The sequence below is a fragment of the Saccopteryx leptura genome, chromosome 10 (assembly GCF_036850995.1).
Source record: "Saccopteryx leptura isolate mSacLep1 chromosome 10, mSacLep1_pri_phased_curated, whole genome shotgun sequence".
NCBI classification, from domain to species: domain Eukaryota; kingdom Metazoa; phylum Chordata; class Mammalia; order Chiroptera; family Emballonuridae; genus Saccopteryx; species Saccopteryx leptura.
In genome coordinates this window covers 24879045-24893674 of record NC_089512.1, presented here as the reverse complement: position 1 = coordinate 24893674, position 14630 = coordinate 24879045, and the positions used below count along the sequence as shown (strand labels likewise).

Below are 14630 nucleotides of genomic sequence, written 5' to 3'. Positions count from 1 at the left end.
CTCAGCCCTGGCCGGTTGGCTCAGCGGTAGAGCGTCGGCCTGGCGTGCGGGGGACCCGGGTTCGATTCCCGGCCAGGGCACATAGGAGAAGCGCCCATTTGCTTCTCCACCCCCCCCTTCCTCTCTGTCTCTCTCTTCCCCTCCCGCAGCCAAGGCTCCATGGGAGCAAAGATGGCCTGGGTGCTGGGGATGGCTCCCTGGCCTCTGCCCCAGGTGCTAGAGTGGCTCTGGTCGCGGCAGAGCGATGCCCTGGAGGGACAGAGCATCGCCCCCTGGTGGGCAGAGCGTTGCCCCTGGTGGGTGTGCCGGGTGGATCCCGGTCGGGCGCATGCGGGAGTCTGTCTGACTGTCTCTCCCCGTTTCCAGCTTCAGAAAAATACACACACACACACACACACAAAAAAAAGAATAAATGACTCTCCAGTAAATGCCATGTGTGGCTTCATAATCTCCCCCAGTCTGAACATCAATCTGTCTTCCAGCTTTGTCTTTCTCCCTCCCTCCCACCCTTCCACCCTCTCCCACCCTTTCCCTCACTCTCGCTCCTTCTCCGACCCTCCCCCTCCCTCCCTCCCATCATTCACATCTCTGCCAACCTGGACCACTGGCCCTTTCCTGTGCTTTCTCACTCTTGATCTCTGCTGCTCACCCATAAGGGTAAGAGCTTTCCATTGAAATCCTACCCCTTCTTTAGAGCTGGAATCAAGTGCCAATTCCCCACTTAAGTCCTTTGGATTCTGATGGCCTTTACTCAGTAATATTTTATGTGTGCCTATTATGTACCAGGCACTATACTGGGCACTTTTTCACTTTCTGCTTCCATTAAAGCTCTTATCACACTGGCATCTGCTATATAGTGTTCACTTGACCTGTCATTCCTGATAGATAGAGAATAGGCAGAAATCGTACCTTATACAGTTGACCCTTGACTAAGATGTATAAGGGCACCAACCCAATAGGACGTCTAAGTTATACAGTGGAAATTTTGGGTATAACTTTTGACTGCCGCAAAAACTTAACTGCTAAGAGCCTGCTTTTGACTGGAGGCCTTACTGATAACATAAACAGTCAGTGAACACCTACTTTTTATGTTATATGTATTATGTACTATATTCTTACAGTAAAATAAGTTTAAAAAAAAATGTGTTATTAAAATTGTAAGGAAGAGAAAATATATCTACAATGCTGTACGTATTTATTGGGGAGGGGGGGAAGCCATGTATAAGTGGACCCAACAGTTCAAACCCATGTTACTCAGAGTCCATTGTACATCTTAGTACACCCAAGAGAGGCTACTGCCTCCACTCCAGTTAATTATCATTGAAGGAATGAATCAGTAAGTGAATGAATAAATATATAGAGAGATGGCCTTTGCAGTCATGATGCTGTCTACCCACAAGAGCCTATATTGTTCAGAGGTTAAGAACAATATTCTATCCTATCTGGCAATCTTTGTTTTAAACACATAAAGTATATTGAAAGATATTCAGAAGAAAGCTTTGAAAAAGAGTTTTGCCAATGACCATAGGTGCTATTCACGGGACACTTGCTATGTGTTGAGTATTGTGTTAATATTTTACATGCATTCCCTAATTGGATACACTCAGTAATCCCATGAGGTAGGTAGTTTTATTATTCTTATTTTATAGTTGAGAGAAACTGAGGCCTTATTTTAACTCACTCAACATCACACAGGTGGTGACACAGTTAGAATTTGAATCCACATGTGCTGAACTAAAGCCTAATTCTTAATCACTAGGCCAGTATCAAAACTGCCAAAAATCACCCTCTGTGGGAAAAGGTGGAAAATATGATGTGTGATAACATCTGAAAACTAGAAGGTGACACAGGCTCCATGCATGAAAAAGAAAATTACAAGAATTAGAGCAATGATTTGAGAGTATTAGCAGAGGGAAGGTGGTCTAACCTAATCTCATTAAAATAAGAAGAGAGTGACATAAGACAGTTTTAATTTTACATGGTCTTTGTAGATTTGGGATTTGAGACTAGTCCTTCAAGAGAATTAAGAATTTAGATTTTTTTTAGGTATAGAATATTTAGTTTTAAAAGAGTCTGTCTTTCCATCTGCTTTAGGATTGTTTCTGCACTGTAGATAATAGAAGATTAGTCAGAACAATGGAGCCTCCTACCCCCAATGGGAGACAGGTAATCTGAGTAAGATACGGGCATTCCATGATATGAACCAGGTGGCTCTAACGCACGTGTGGCCTTCTCTACCATATGAGTATTTTCCCCCTTGTTAGGGAGACCTTAGTTCTTTAATAGCAAAAATAGAAGATTATGAGGCAAGAAAGGTTGAAAAATTCATGATTAGAAAACACTTGACTCAGTTTGTGATGAAGATACAGCTTCTTGTTCCAGGTATTGAGAGTGTTAATTGTGATACTGGCTTTGACTATCACAAACAACAGATGTCATGATTAATCTGTGGAAACCATGATTAGACAAAAGTCATCATTAACCAACAAAAGTCATACTTAACCAACTAAAGTCATGATTAACTAAGGAGTCATGATTAACCAACAGAAGTTATAATTAACAACAGAAATCATAGTTAACCAACACCAATCATGATTAATCCACAGAAGTCCTGATTAACTATCCTGATTACAACTCAAATAAGTGGATCGTCTATTAACTTCAGAGAAATTGACTTGCTTCTTTTTTCCCTATATACCATTTATTCAGTTTTTCCAAAGGCAACATTTTAAAACTATAGTACAATAGCATTCATTTCTTATTTTCTTAAGTACAGATAATATCATCCTCAAGGGATACATTACTATTGAAAAATTTTAATGGAATTAAGGTTGAATATATCCAGGACTATCCATCTGGTTTTAGTTATAGCTGAAGAGTTTGTTCATTCATTCAATCAACTTTTATGTATTGAATGTCTACTGTATGTCAGGATCTGTCCCAATCCTGGGGCTATATACCAATACAGTTTTATTAGGTGTTGAAATGGTGGAATGTTTTCCTACCATTTGTTTAATACCCATTGCCTCAAGTCTTTCCCCCCCCTCCCCCAAGTTTACTGTCTCGATTCCAGAGGAATCACACTGAGCCCTGCCCCAAGACCATACTGGAACCTCCCAACCTGTCCACCTGCCCACTTTAATTCTGGGGAGCTGATCCCCGTGCCCATTCTCCCCCGCCTCTGTCTGTGAGGCCAGGATTACAGCAGGAAAGATGTCACACTCAGTGGTGTTACTGTGACATCTATGTGGCAATACATGATGCCCATTGAGCTCCCTGAGGCTGTGATCCACGGCCACAGGCTGGCATTCTCCGATGTTGCCCATGGAACTTCGGAGGTAGATAGTGCTATTGTTTAATATTTTAAATATCATACTTACATAGTTGAACTAGAGAAGGAAAAAGCAAAATATCAAGGTTGCCTAGAGGAGGAAGCATTCAGGTGTACATGGACCTATCAAAGAGGCCTTCCTGGGCCCTGGCTGGTTGGCTCAGTGGTACAGCGTCGGCCTGGCGTGCAGGAGTCCCGGGTTCAATTCCCGGCCAGGGCACACAGGAGAAGCGCCCATCTGCTTCTCCACCCCTCCCCCTCCTTCCTCTCTGTCTCTCTCTTCCCCTCCCACAGCCAAGGCTCCATTGGAGCAAAGTTGGCCCGGACGCTGAGGATGGCTCCATGGCCTCTGCCTCAGGCACTAGAATGGCTCTGGTTGCAACAGAGCAATGCCCCAGATGGGCAGAGCATCGCCCCCTGGTGGGCATGCCAGGTGGATCCCGGTTGGGTGCATGCTGGAGTCTGTCTGCCTCGTCGTTTCCAGCTTCAGAAAAATACAAAAAAAAAAAAAAAAGATGTCTTCCTGGATGAGGTGACCTACATCTTGAAGACCTGATAGAACTTTTCTAAATTTACTTAGAAAAGAATGTTCCAGAAAAACGAGAGAGTAAAATTGTGATGTCAGCAACTCTAGACTTGGTGTCAGAAAACCAGACCTGAAAACTTAGAGCCATGAGCTTATGGGCCAGTTATTGAAGTGCTTCTCCTTCAATCCAACCACATATTTCTGTCTGAGGTCCGTCACAGGGGTAAAGACTCAGTTCCAAGATAAATGTGAAAGCTTTACAAAAGCCCTCATTTGGGTGTCAGTTAAGCCCAGATTAGTCCCAAGAAATTGTTGTCTTATCCACACAGGTCTTCCTTAGTCTTCTGACACCTCTTCCTCTTTGGCTATTTTTTTTGTCCATAGAAACTCCCTCGTTCTCAGCTCTGAAGCTATCTAAACTCATCGTTCCCTGGTGTGATTACATCCCAGAAATTTATAGTTGGAAGGGAATTTAGAAATAAGCCACCCATTTTTTAATTAGATTATTTGTTTGTTGTTGAGCTTTGTGAGTTCTTTATATAGCTTAGATATTAACTCCTCATTAGAGCTGTTGTTTGTAAATATTAACTCCTCTTTGATTGGCTGCCTTTTTTTTTCTGTCAGTTTTTTATTGTACAGAAGCTTTTTAGCTTAATATAGTACATTCATTTATTTTTGCCTTTACTTACCTTGCCTTTGGGGTCAAATTCATACAATATTCTCTTAAGACGAAGGCCCATGAGTTTAGTACCTGTGTTTTCTTCTATGTAATTTATTGTTTCAGATCTTATATTTAGGTCTTTGTGATCCATTTTAAATTAAATTTGGTGCATGGGGATAAACAGTAGTCAAGTTTCATTCTTTTGCATGTGACTTTCCAATTGTCCCAGCACCATTTGTTGAAGAGGCTTTCTTTTCGCTATTGTGTGTTTTTTGGCTTCTTTGTCAAAGATGATTTGCCCATATAAACGTCACCCCATTAAATTTAATTTCTAAATAAACTTTTAAAAATAAAAAGAAATAGGCCCTGGCCGGTTGGCTCAGTGGTAGAGCATCGGCCTGGCGTGCAGAAGTCCCGGGTTCGATTCCCGGCCAGGGCACACAAGAGAAGCGCCCATCTGCTTCTCCACCCCTCCCCCTCTCCTTCCTCTCTGTCTCTCTCTTCCCCTTCCGCAGCTGAGGCTCCATTGGAGCAAAGATGGCCCGGGCGCTGGGGATGGCTCCTTGGCCTCTGCCCCAGGCGCTGGAGTGACTCTGGTCGCAACAGAGCGACGCCCCGGAGGGGCAGAGCTTCGCCCCTGGTGGGCGTGCCGGGTGGATCCCGGTCGGGCGCATGCGGGAGTCTGTCTGACTGTCTCTCCTTGTTTCCAGCTTCAGGAAAAAAAAAAAAAAAAAAGAAATAAAGCATCAGCCTCTCACTTCAGAGATGAGAGCAGAACCCCTAGGGCTGTGACCTGGCCCAAGCCACACGGTGGTAATGAAGAGGCTGCCACCAGGCACCGTGACTTCCTCACCAAGGCTCTTCCTCTCCTGCCTCCGCCCTTCTCTGTCCCTTTGGACTGCTCCTCCAAACAGGACCAAATCCTTTCTCTTCCTATGCTTAGCCTTGAAGTCTTTTTCTCCTCCAGATGTGTCTCTACCCAACTACTGGCTTCAAAAACTATCACACTTGAATGAAGGCACCACTTCTAAAGCCTTCATTTACCGATGACAACCTTTAGGTTACAGTTTTGTTTCTCAAAGTTTGAGGCTCCCGGCTTTAAGTGGGATGGATTCATGGCTTTAAAACCCTTTGAATTACATAGTGATAAAACTATGTTTATTTTCTCTGAATTCTTCCAAGAGAGCGTCTCAGGTTAGTGCTGATTCCCCTCTAATGCCTGCACAGCTCCCTTTTCAGCAAGGAGTAAGGAGGCCTGGGGCTCCAAGCCCTTTCCAGATCCAGAGAGAGTGAAATAACACCTGGTTGTTGTTTGGTGACTTCCATTTTGTTTCATGAGTGCCTTCTGATATCAGCAGTTGGGGCTGGTTTTCCAGTTAAGCTAGAGTTTAAATGTTTCCCTTTTAAATAGGGTTAAATATAAAAAGAGTCAACCTAAATAAAACTTAAGTGGCATCATCCCTACACACAAACACACTGGATCTTCAAAGCTGTGGTCGGGCCTGACCAGGCGGTGGCGCAGTGGATAGAGTGTCGGGCTGAGATGCAGAAGAGCCAGGTTCGAAACTCCCAAGGTCACCGGCTTGAGCACAGGATCATGACCCCATGGTCCTGGCTTGAGCAAGGAGTCAATCTGCTCTGCCGTAGCCCCCTGGTCAAGGCACATATGAGAAAGCAATCAATGAACAACGAAGGAGCCACAATGAAGAAGACTTGATTCTTCTCATCTCTCTCCCTTCCTGCCTGTCTGTCCCTATCTGTCCCGCTCTCTGTCCCTGTCACAAAACGAAGAAGAAGAAGAAAAAAGTTGTGGTCAGAGAGAGCCAGTTTTGTGTAACAATTCACAATATCTACTAGGGAGAAGGAGGATGCATATGATGTAAACTGCTTTTTGACCTCAGAAGGCATTTCTGTTTACCCAACTCATGCATAAAAATACCTCCCAGTGTATAGTAGAGTCAGCAAGTATTCTACCTTGGTGGAAATGATTTACTGGAACTTAGACCTTCTCCTGAAATCCAGCCAAAAAAAATCTGATTTGGAAAACTAAGAAGTCCTATTTAGTTTCTGCCGTCATTGTTACTGGACCACACTGACGGGATAATTAGTGACATATAATGTTCTTTAATGCTGTCTTCTTCTTTCATCTGAGCCTCGTAAGATTGTTTTTCTCTCCTCCACGGTCGCTCACTAATAAGAATTTGCTGAACTAAATATTCAGTGTTTAAGACAGGGAGGCCACCTTTGTCCATAGCTCGTTTGCTTCCTACATGTGTAAAAAGATGGGGTCCTCCACCATTTTGGTGGTTTGGGGCAGAAAAGCCTTGAAGTTCACGTACAGTGAGTGTGTGCATCTGGCAGCCAAAAGGGTCCTGTAGGTATTTCTTTGCGGGCAAAGACGTGTTCTGAGATGACCGCCCTGCACAGATTTAGTGAGGGTTTCAAAGTATTTGTAACCTGTTATTTTAGATTCTGAGCATATTTGTAGCTCCAGAGGTATAAAAAGAAACTGTGTTTTCTTGGAAAATGTGCGTGTCTGGGATGTGACAGGAGCAGCCACCTTAAACAAGATTTCCAGGCGTTTACAGTTGAAGTATGTCGGTAAAAATATGTCTATTTAGACATTAGAATCCTAGGGTGCCCACGTAAATATCCTAAACAATGTGTGTTGCATGAGCTTCCTTGGCTCGTGGGCTTTAGCTTTGAATGTTTTTAGTTCCGGCTCCTGGGGTGTTAATGTACTGCAGGAAAAGTTGAGCTCAGACGGAGAATCTTGATTTGCCATTCAACACATTTTGATGGTGCATTTCTTACGTTCAAGAGAATCGTTTCTGATGTAGAGGAAAGTCACATCTCATTTGAGAATGTATAAGTTCTCACTTTTACTACTCATCACAACATAGAGGTTTTGTGTTGAGCAATAGAAGAGAAAAAAGGTCCACCCTTAGCTCTCTATTCATTCATCTGTGAATTTAACAAGCGTCTCTAGATTACTTGTTGTCTGCAAAGCTCTCTGGTAGAAATGGGGAGAACAAAGAGCTGGTCGGGACCCTGTGCTCATGGAGCGGAAACCCTGCTATTATATCAGTGTTTCACAAAAATGAGGAGAAATGGGGCCTCTTTTGTCAAAACATAATTTTCAATGAGTTAAAAAAAAGTAACTCATCCAAATATTCAGTAAGCACACATTGAAGACGTATTTATCTCATTAATGAGGAAACCAGTAGGGTGACAAAGCTGGTTCAAAGAAGGATATGAGAAAAACATCTAGGTAGGTGGCTAGGTAGGATGGATGGGTAGGTAGATGGATGGATGGATGGATGGATGGATGGATAAAATAAAGAGAAGAAGGAATGTTGGAATAAGATTGCAAAGTTAGATACAAAATTCATTAATGTCCTACCAGGCAATGAAACAGTAATTTTGGGGGGTATATTTCAACCAAGCAGAAATCCTTTGTGCCTATGCTGGACAAGCATTATTTTAAATTTCCCAGTCTTCTACTATTCGTACAGACTCTGGGTCCAATCAATAGTCAGTACAGGGTGAGGCAAGAGTAAGTTCACAGCTGTGAGTATGCAAAAGCCAGTTTATTCTTGTATTATTACCTATAAATTATTCTTTTTCATTTGAACACTATAAACCTGCTTTTGCCTCACCCCGTGGAAAGTCGAACAGAGTGACTCTTAGGTAAGCTGGTCAGTCGACGATGTAGTATAGTGCCGCCCGCTAGAACTTTCTGCAGTTGTAAAAATAATGTATGTGCTATGCAGTGTGGTAGCCCCTGGCCATACGTAGTTATTGGGCATTTGAAATGTAGCTGGTGAAAATGAGGAATTGAAAATTTAATTTTATTTCAAATTTCCATTAATTTTTATTTAAATAATTCCATGTGATTAGTGGTTATTATATTGGAAAGGACAGCTCTAATATGCCATTAAATAGGCAGTCATTTTTCTGTTTTGTTTTCTGGATAATTTTTTTTTCCTAAACACTTCGTAAATTAAATCATATTTTACATGTTATACCAGGAGTTGAAACTGTAAAAGAACTCAGAGAACACTCCTTTGAGAAGACCTAATTCTGTCAACTAATCCAATCATTTCTTTTGCAGCTATGATGCCTCTTCTATTGGGTTTCTTGATAGCGGGCCCGTCTGAAATCATGCTGGCCAACAAGGGAACCACTTATGAAGTTAGCCTATTTGGAGGGAACCCAGCTCCACATTATGTTTTCCAAGTGAATCAGCTTGGTATTAATTTCCTCCAGCAAGATAATAACGGTCATGCCTAGTTTTTGATTAAAAGGCGCTCTCTGGTTTGCAAAAAAAAAAAGAAAGAGAGAGAGAACTGACTATTAATATCTCACAAGGATGTTAAGGCTTAAATAAGTTAACTTCCCGGCTGCCGTCACATCATTACTCAGAATGAGCAATCAATGCATTGATAAGGTTGGCTTTGATTTCTCAGGAAACTCCGTCATTTTACTTAGTTTTCTCCTCTTGCTTGCTCGCTTGCAGGGGTTCTTCCGCAGAAGTATTCAGAAGAACATGATTTACACTTGTCACCGAGATAAGAACTGTGTTATTAATAAAGTCACCAGGAATCGATGCCAGTACTGCCGACTCCAGAAGTGCTTTGAAGTGGGAATGTCCAAAGAATGTAAGTGGATCCTCCACATTTTCTTCTCCCGCTTGCCTTATCTGTCACTATGACTGGCTCGGCTTCCCAAATCCAGTCGTGGGGGGCGTCAGCGTGTGGAATTCAGGCATGACACTAATGATACATCGCCAGGGGCAGGTGTAAACAGAGACGGCATGAAAATAGAGTGACTGGGGGGGGGGGGGATTTTTCAGATAAAACTTGAGTGGCAGCTGGTGAAAAGGCAGGAGCTGGGTGTCGTGGATGGCAGGTTTGTATCTAAGAACAGTTACTAACTCTGCCTATCTCAGAGCCGCTTAGTAACGCGAATGAACGTACCACACAGCCACTCGGGGACTCCATGTTCCCGTCTTGACAGTGGGAGTGAAGAGTTTGCCCTGTACTGGTGAGAATAAAAGGAGACAAGAGGCATGAATGTTGACAGTCATGATAGTTTGCCCTTTTTCAGAGGGGAGGAAATGTAAAATTTTTGTTGTGAAAGAAACATGGAGAAATTTGGCATATTGGCTTTTTTTTTTCTCTCAGCCACCCCCCCCCTTTCTAAACAATTATAAACTTCATTAATGTAAAAAACAACATTTTAGTAGATTAAAAAGTAATGGTCCATAAACATCTGATTATCGGGACTTGAAATAGCATGCTTTCCTATAGGCAGAATACAAACATTTTCATTTTTACACTCTCTCTCTGGTGCTTTTTTTTTTTTGTATATATATATATTTTATTCTGAAGCTGGAAACGGGGAGAGACAGTCAGACAGACTCCCGCATGCGCCCGACCAGGATCCACCCGGCACGCCCACGGGGGGGGGGGGGGCGCTCTGCCTACCAGGGGGGCGATGCTCTGCCCATCTGGGGTGTCGCTCTGCTGAGACCAGAGCCACTCTAGCGCTTGGGGCAGAGGCCAAGGAGCCATCCCCAGCGCCCAGGCCATCTTTGCTCCAATGGAGCCTCGGCTGCGGGAGGGGAAGAGAGAGACAGAGAGGAAGGAGGGGGGGGGTGGAGAAGCAAATGGGCACTTCTCCTGTGTGCCCTGGCCGGGAATCGAACCCGGGTCCCCTGCACACCAGGCCGATGCTCTACCGCTGAGCCAACCGGCCAGGGCCTCTCTGGTGCTTTCGAATGTGGGGAATAAGAAGCTGACAGGCAGAACGGCTTGGTTCAGGCGGCCTAGGGAAGGTGTTGGGATATGCGCCGGTGAGGCACTTTATGGGATTGCTGTTGCTCCATTCAGCCCATCACTTGGGGATCTGGCGAAGGCAGACTGTGACTGGGGCACTGGACTCAGTGCTGGGAGGGGACTCGAGGTGCCTGAGACATGACCACTACCCTCTAAGATTTCGACATTGGGTTTTGAAGACTTATGTTACAGGGAAGGGCTCTTGGATTTTGGAGACGAGAAATGTGGCCGTGGAGAAGGAGACTGACCGAGGAGGGGACGCTCCGGAGCCACACACATCATTGCTCCGAGGGGGCTTGCCCAGCACACGGGCTCTCTGAGGGAGCCACTGCTTGGGAATGTATCTCGATGTCCTACCCACCATCCTGTTTGTACCCAGAGCTTAATTCACTTTTCTCCCTCTTGGATTTCTACGCTTCTGGGAAAACTTTAGGGCTGGGACCAACTCAGCTGACTTGAGCCAATTAGCATTTTCTAGGTCTCAGCTACAGTCATTGGTTCATGGTGTGAACATGTAACCTGTCCAGGTCAATGAGGATGAATTCAAGACTCATGTTCATGATCCATAAAAGAAAAAAAAAATGATGACTTAGACTTTATCAAAATTAAAAGTGTCTGTTTTCTGAAAGACACTGTGAAATGAAAGAAAAGACAAGCCACAGGCTAGGAGAAAATATTTCCAAACATCTGATAAAGGACTTGTGTCTAGAGTATAGAAAACCTCTAAAGACTCAATAATAAGAAAGCAAATAGCCCAATTACAAAAAAATAGCCAGTCCCCTTTAAAAATGCCAAGATTATGCAAAACAAAGATAGACTGAAGTCACCTGATTAAAAGAGTCACAACAACTAAATGCAATGCAAAATCCAGGTTGGATCCTAGGTCAGAGGTAAAATAGCTATAAAGGACATGATTATGACAATTAGTGAGATATGACTATGAACTATAGATGATATAGCATTGTATCAACTTTAAATTTCCTGACTGTGATCACTGGGCTGTTGTTGTTACATAAGAGAATGTTCTTAATCTCAATGTCTGCAACTAACTCTTCATGGTTCAAGAGGTTGTATGTGCGTGCGTGCGTGTGTGTGTGTGTGTGTAGCAAGAGAAAGAAAGAAAGAGAGAGAGAGAAAGAAAGAAAAAGAAAGAGAAAAGAAAGAAAATGTAGCAAAATATCAAGAATTATGAATCTGGAAGAAGAATATACAGGAATTTTTTGTACAATTCTTGCAACTTTTCATCAAATTTGAAATTTCATCAAAATAAAGTTCTCAAAACAATAAGATTCATGCTTAGAATATTGGGACAGAGATTCCCTCACTTCCAATGCACATAAATAAGGAAGCAAGTAGCCACAAGGAGCTATCCTTTCCCCCAAGGAAAGTCCATTGTAGGACAAAGCAGGCACTGTGGATGGAAGGGTAGAAAGGCAGAAATCGCACCCTGAATGGCATCATTGAATTGCTAAACCAACCAACCCTGAAACCTCTACCTTCAGATCATTTTGTTATATTTTCCAAGAAGTAACCATTAAGGCAGTTGGGGTTTGGTGGTGTTTATATTTAAGATCCTGATGAACAAGAATGAATTGGGTCATCAGACAGGAAGGCATTCTGCATCTGTCATTTCCTTTGGGGGGCGGGAGTGTCTTTTTCCTCTGGATGGTTCTATCTCGAGATGATGGGTCAACTGGCCACATTTCAGCCAGGTCCTTTTAATCCCTCCAAACTTTAGTTCTATTGAATGACTGAAAATCAATGAATGTGAAGATATGAAACGATATTCACTTAGCTTAGGCCTCACATTCTACCATTGAAGAGAAAAGCATGATATTGACCTGAAATAGCTAGATTATTTGTTGGTATAAGTGAGACTCACAGGGTAATGGGTCATCACCTAATGTTCCATTTTTGGTCTGACATTCTATGGATGTGGATGTCACACTGTAGTTCAGTGGGAGAATTTCAGTCCAGGCTGAAATTATAAATGAGTAAGCCAAATGCGGACTCAAGGAAAATCAGTACTTTTGCATGTATTTAGTGTGGGCTGGAGACCCATTTCCTGCTTACAGTACTTAAAACCCATATCCTGCTGCTCTGTAAAAACTGGCAACTTGGTTAGCAATTAAAAAAAATAATGTTTACACCCACAGGCAAACTCTAGTTTCAACCCTCAAGGAATGTGTCACCTTCATTAGATTTAAAAATATAGAAATGGGAAGAAAATGGGATCGTTATGCCCAAGTACACAAAATTAAATATATTTTGCATAGAAGGAAATCGAAAGGAAAGAAATAAAACACTTGGACTACAGGGAACTGAGGCTCTAATATAATATTTGAAAGTTGAAATTTAAGGAAACAGGAAAATAAGAGAATCGGTAACCATTTATACCCGCAGTGTACGCAACTGAAAGGAACCCAAGAATAACAGGCTCCTGGAACGTTAGAACTGAAAAGGTATCTCAGAGATTGATTTTCACTCACCTCTCTCATTTGACATACAAGTACACAGAAAGATGACACGGGTTTCCCAGCAGCCCCCAACTGGCTACAGACAGGCCAGGACCACAACGCATGCCTGCCACCTCTCTTTGCCCTGCTTTCTTTGCAATTCCAAGATTAGCAAGATTTGCATTCAATTCTAGCCTTAGGCCAGGCCAGTTTGTTAGTGTGTCAGAACTCTTTGGATGCAAGCCACAGAAAACCCAGCTCAAACTGACGTAAGCTAAAAAAAAAAAAAAAAATCGTTATTACAACTAAATAGTTCAGGGTAACACAGCTGGGTCCAAGGGCTCGTGTTCGTTCTCAGGGCACCGTTCCTCTTCATCTGTCATACATAGCTGCTTTGGGCTATGTTGGTTTCACTTCTGGGAAGGTTTTCCCCATGGCTAAGAAAGATGGCTTTCAACAGCTCCAGACCAATAGTCTACCCAGCAACAGCAGACTCCCCTAGTGCCTAGGGACCAACTGGGACTGGCCTAACTTAGGTCATGTGCCCCGCTAGGAGTACGCTGCCTTTGGGGGCGGGGTAGAACACTGTGATTGACTCGGTCTGCATCACGTGCCAGGCGGTGGGAGACAGGGTTGAGTTTGACCTCACCCAAACGCATGGGCGGGCTGGGAGTGTGGGAGGACGTGCTCCTCAGTGGGAAAATCGGAAGTCAGGAGGCAAAGGCTATACCTTATGTCTACCGGATGTCACACAGTGCTGTTCCCCACATATTCTTGTTCTTCAGGCTGGTGGGGGTGGGAGAGAGAAAGAGAAGATGGGAGGGGGAGAGCGAGGAGGAGGGAGTGGGCAGAAGAAAGAGAAAGAACAAAACCTAAGAACCATATTATAGTAATAGCTACAGTGAGATGTTCCCCTTGTGCCAGGCACCAAGTTACCCTCTTTAAATATATACTTTATCCCGCTTGACCCTCACAATATCTGTGTGATAGGTTAGTTAAAATCCTTGTCTCTCTACCCCCCCCCCTTTTTTTGGCTGATGTGGAAGCTGAGGCACAGAGAGGTTAATTAACTTACTCAAAGTAACACAGAAGGAGATTTGGACCCAGGTAGTAATAAACCCTGTGTGCTATTTAAGGCAGCTTTTAAAACTCTGAGTTAACCTAAATAAATTAAAAAAAAAAAAACAAAATACTCTGAGTTACCTTTTCAACTCTACTTTATTGCCAGTGGTTAATAAAACAATGATCACACTCCTTGCTCTGTATTAGAGGTATACCCCCTGGGAAATGATGTGCAAATTTAATTTTTATAGACCAAATTTGGTTTTAAATGTATAGGGAGATTTAGTAGTAAAAGAAATCCTTTAGTGTGGCCCTTCAGAAAAGCATGACTATTTCTTCATTCTTCCATTCGGTAAATGCTGGTTGGCGTACCTTATATTTTCCAAGGAGTTTGTAAGGCTAGGCGAGCCTTTTTTACAGAGGAATAGCTATTTGTCAGAGCATAGAATTTGAAAGCAGTAACAGCAAGTGAAAAAAATCGATTCTCAGCAACATTCTAAAAGTGGTACAAAAATTTATGAAGAACTTGGGAGGGAGGCAAAGGAAGCAGAATGACTCCAAGTTGAGTGATGAGCTTGTGCTGGTGGGATGGGAGGCTTATAACGATGTCAGCACGGGCAAGGATGTGACTAAGCCCTCCAATAAAAACGAGACATAAAAAAGAGAAACAATAAATGAAGACATCAAATTTGGGATCGTGAAAGAGATGTCCGGACAATCTTACGCTGCAGGTAAACAGCTAATTGTCCATGGT

General features: G+C 43.1%; 1 protein-coding gene across 3 annotated transcripts in view; it reads left to right on the top strand.

The window, feature by feature from the left end:
* Positions 1-14630, top strand: part of RARB (retinoic acid receptor beta) — a 187380-nt gene that overhangs the window by 69884 nt on the left and 102866 nt on the right. For all 3 annotated transcript variants that reach the window (XM_066350850.1, XM_066350848.1, XM_066350849.1), the window contains exon 3: positions 9038-9179. In XM_066350850.1, coding sequence (XP_066206947.1) covers positions 9068-9179 — 112 coding nt within the window. In that variant the 5' untranslated portion in view covers positions 9038-9067. The remainder of the gene's footprint in view (positions 1-9037; positions 9180-14630) is intronic.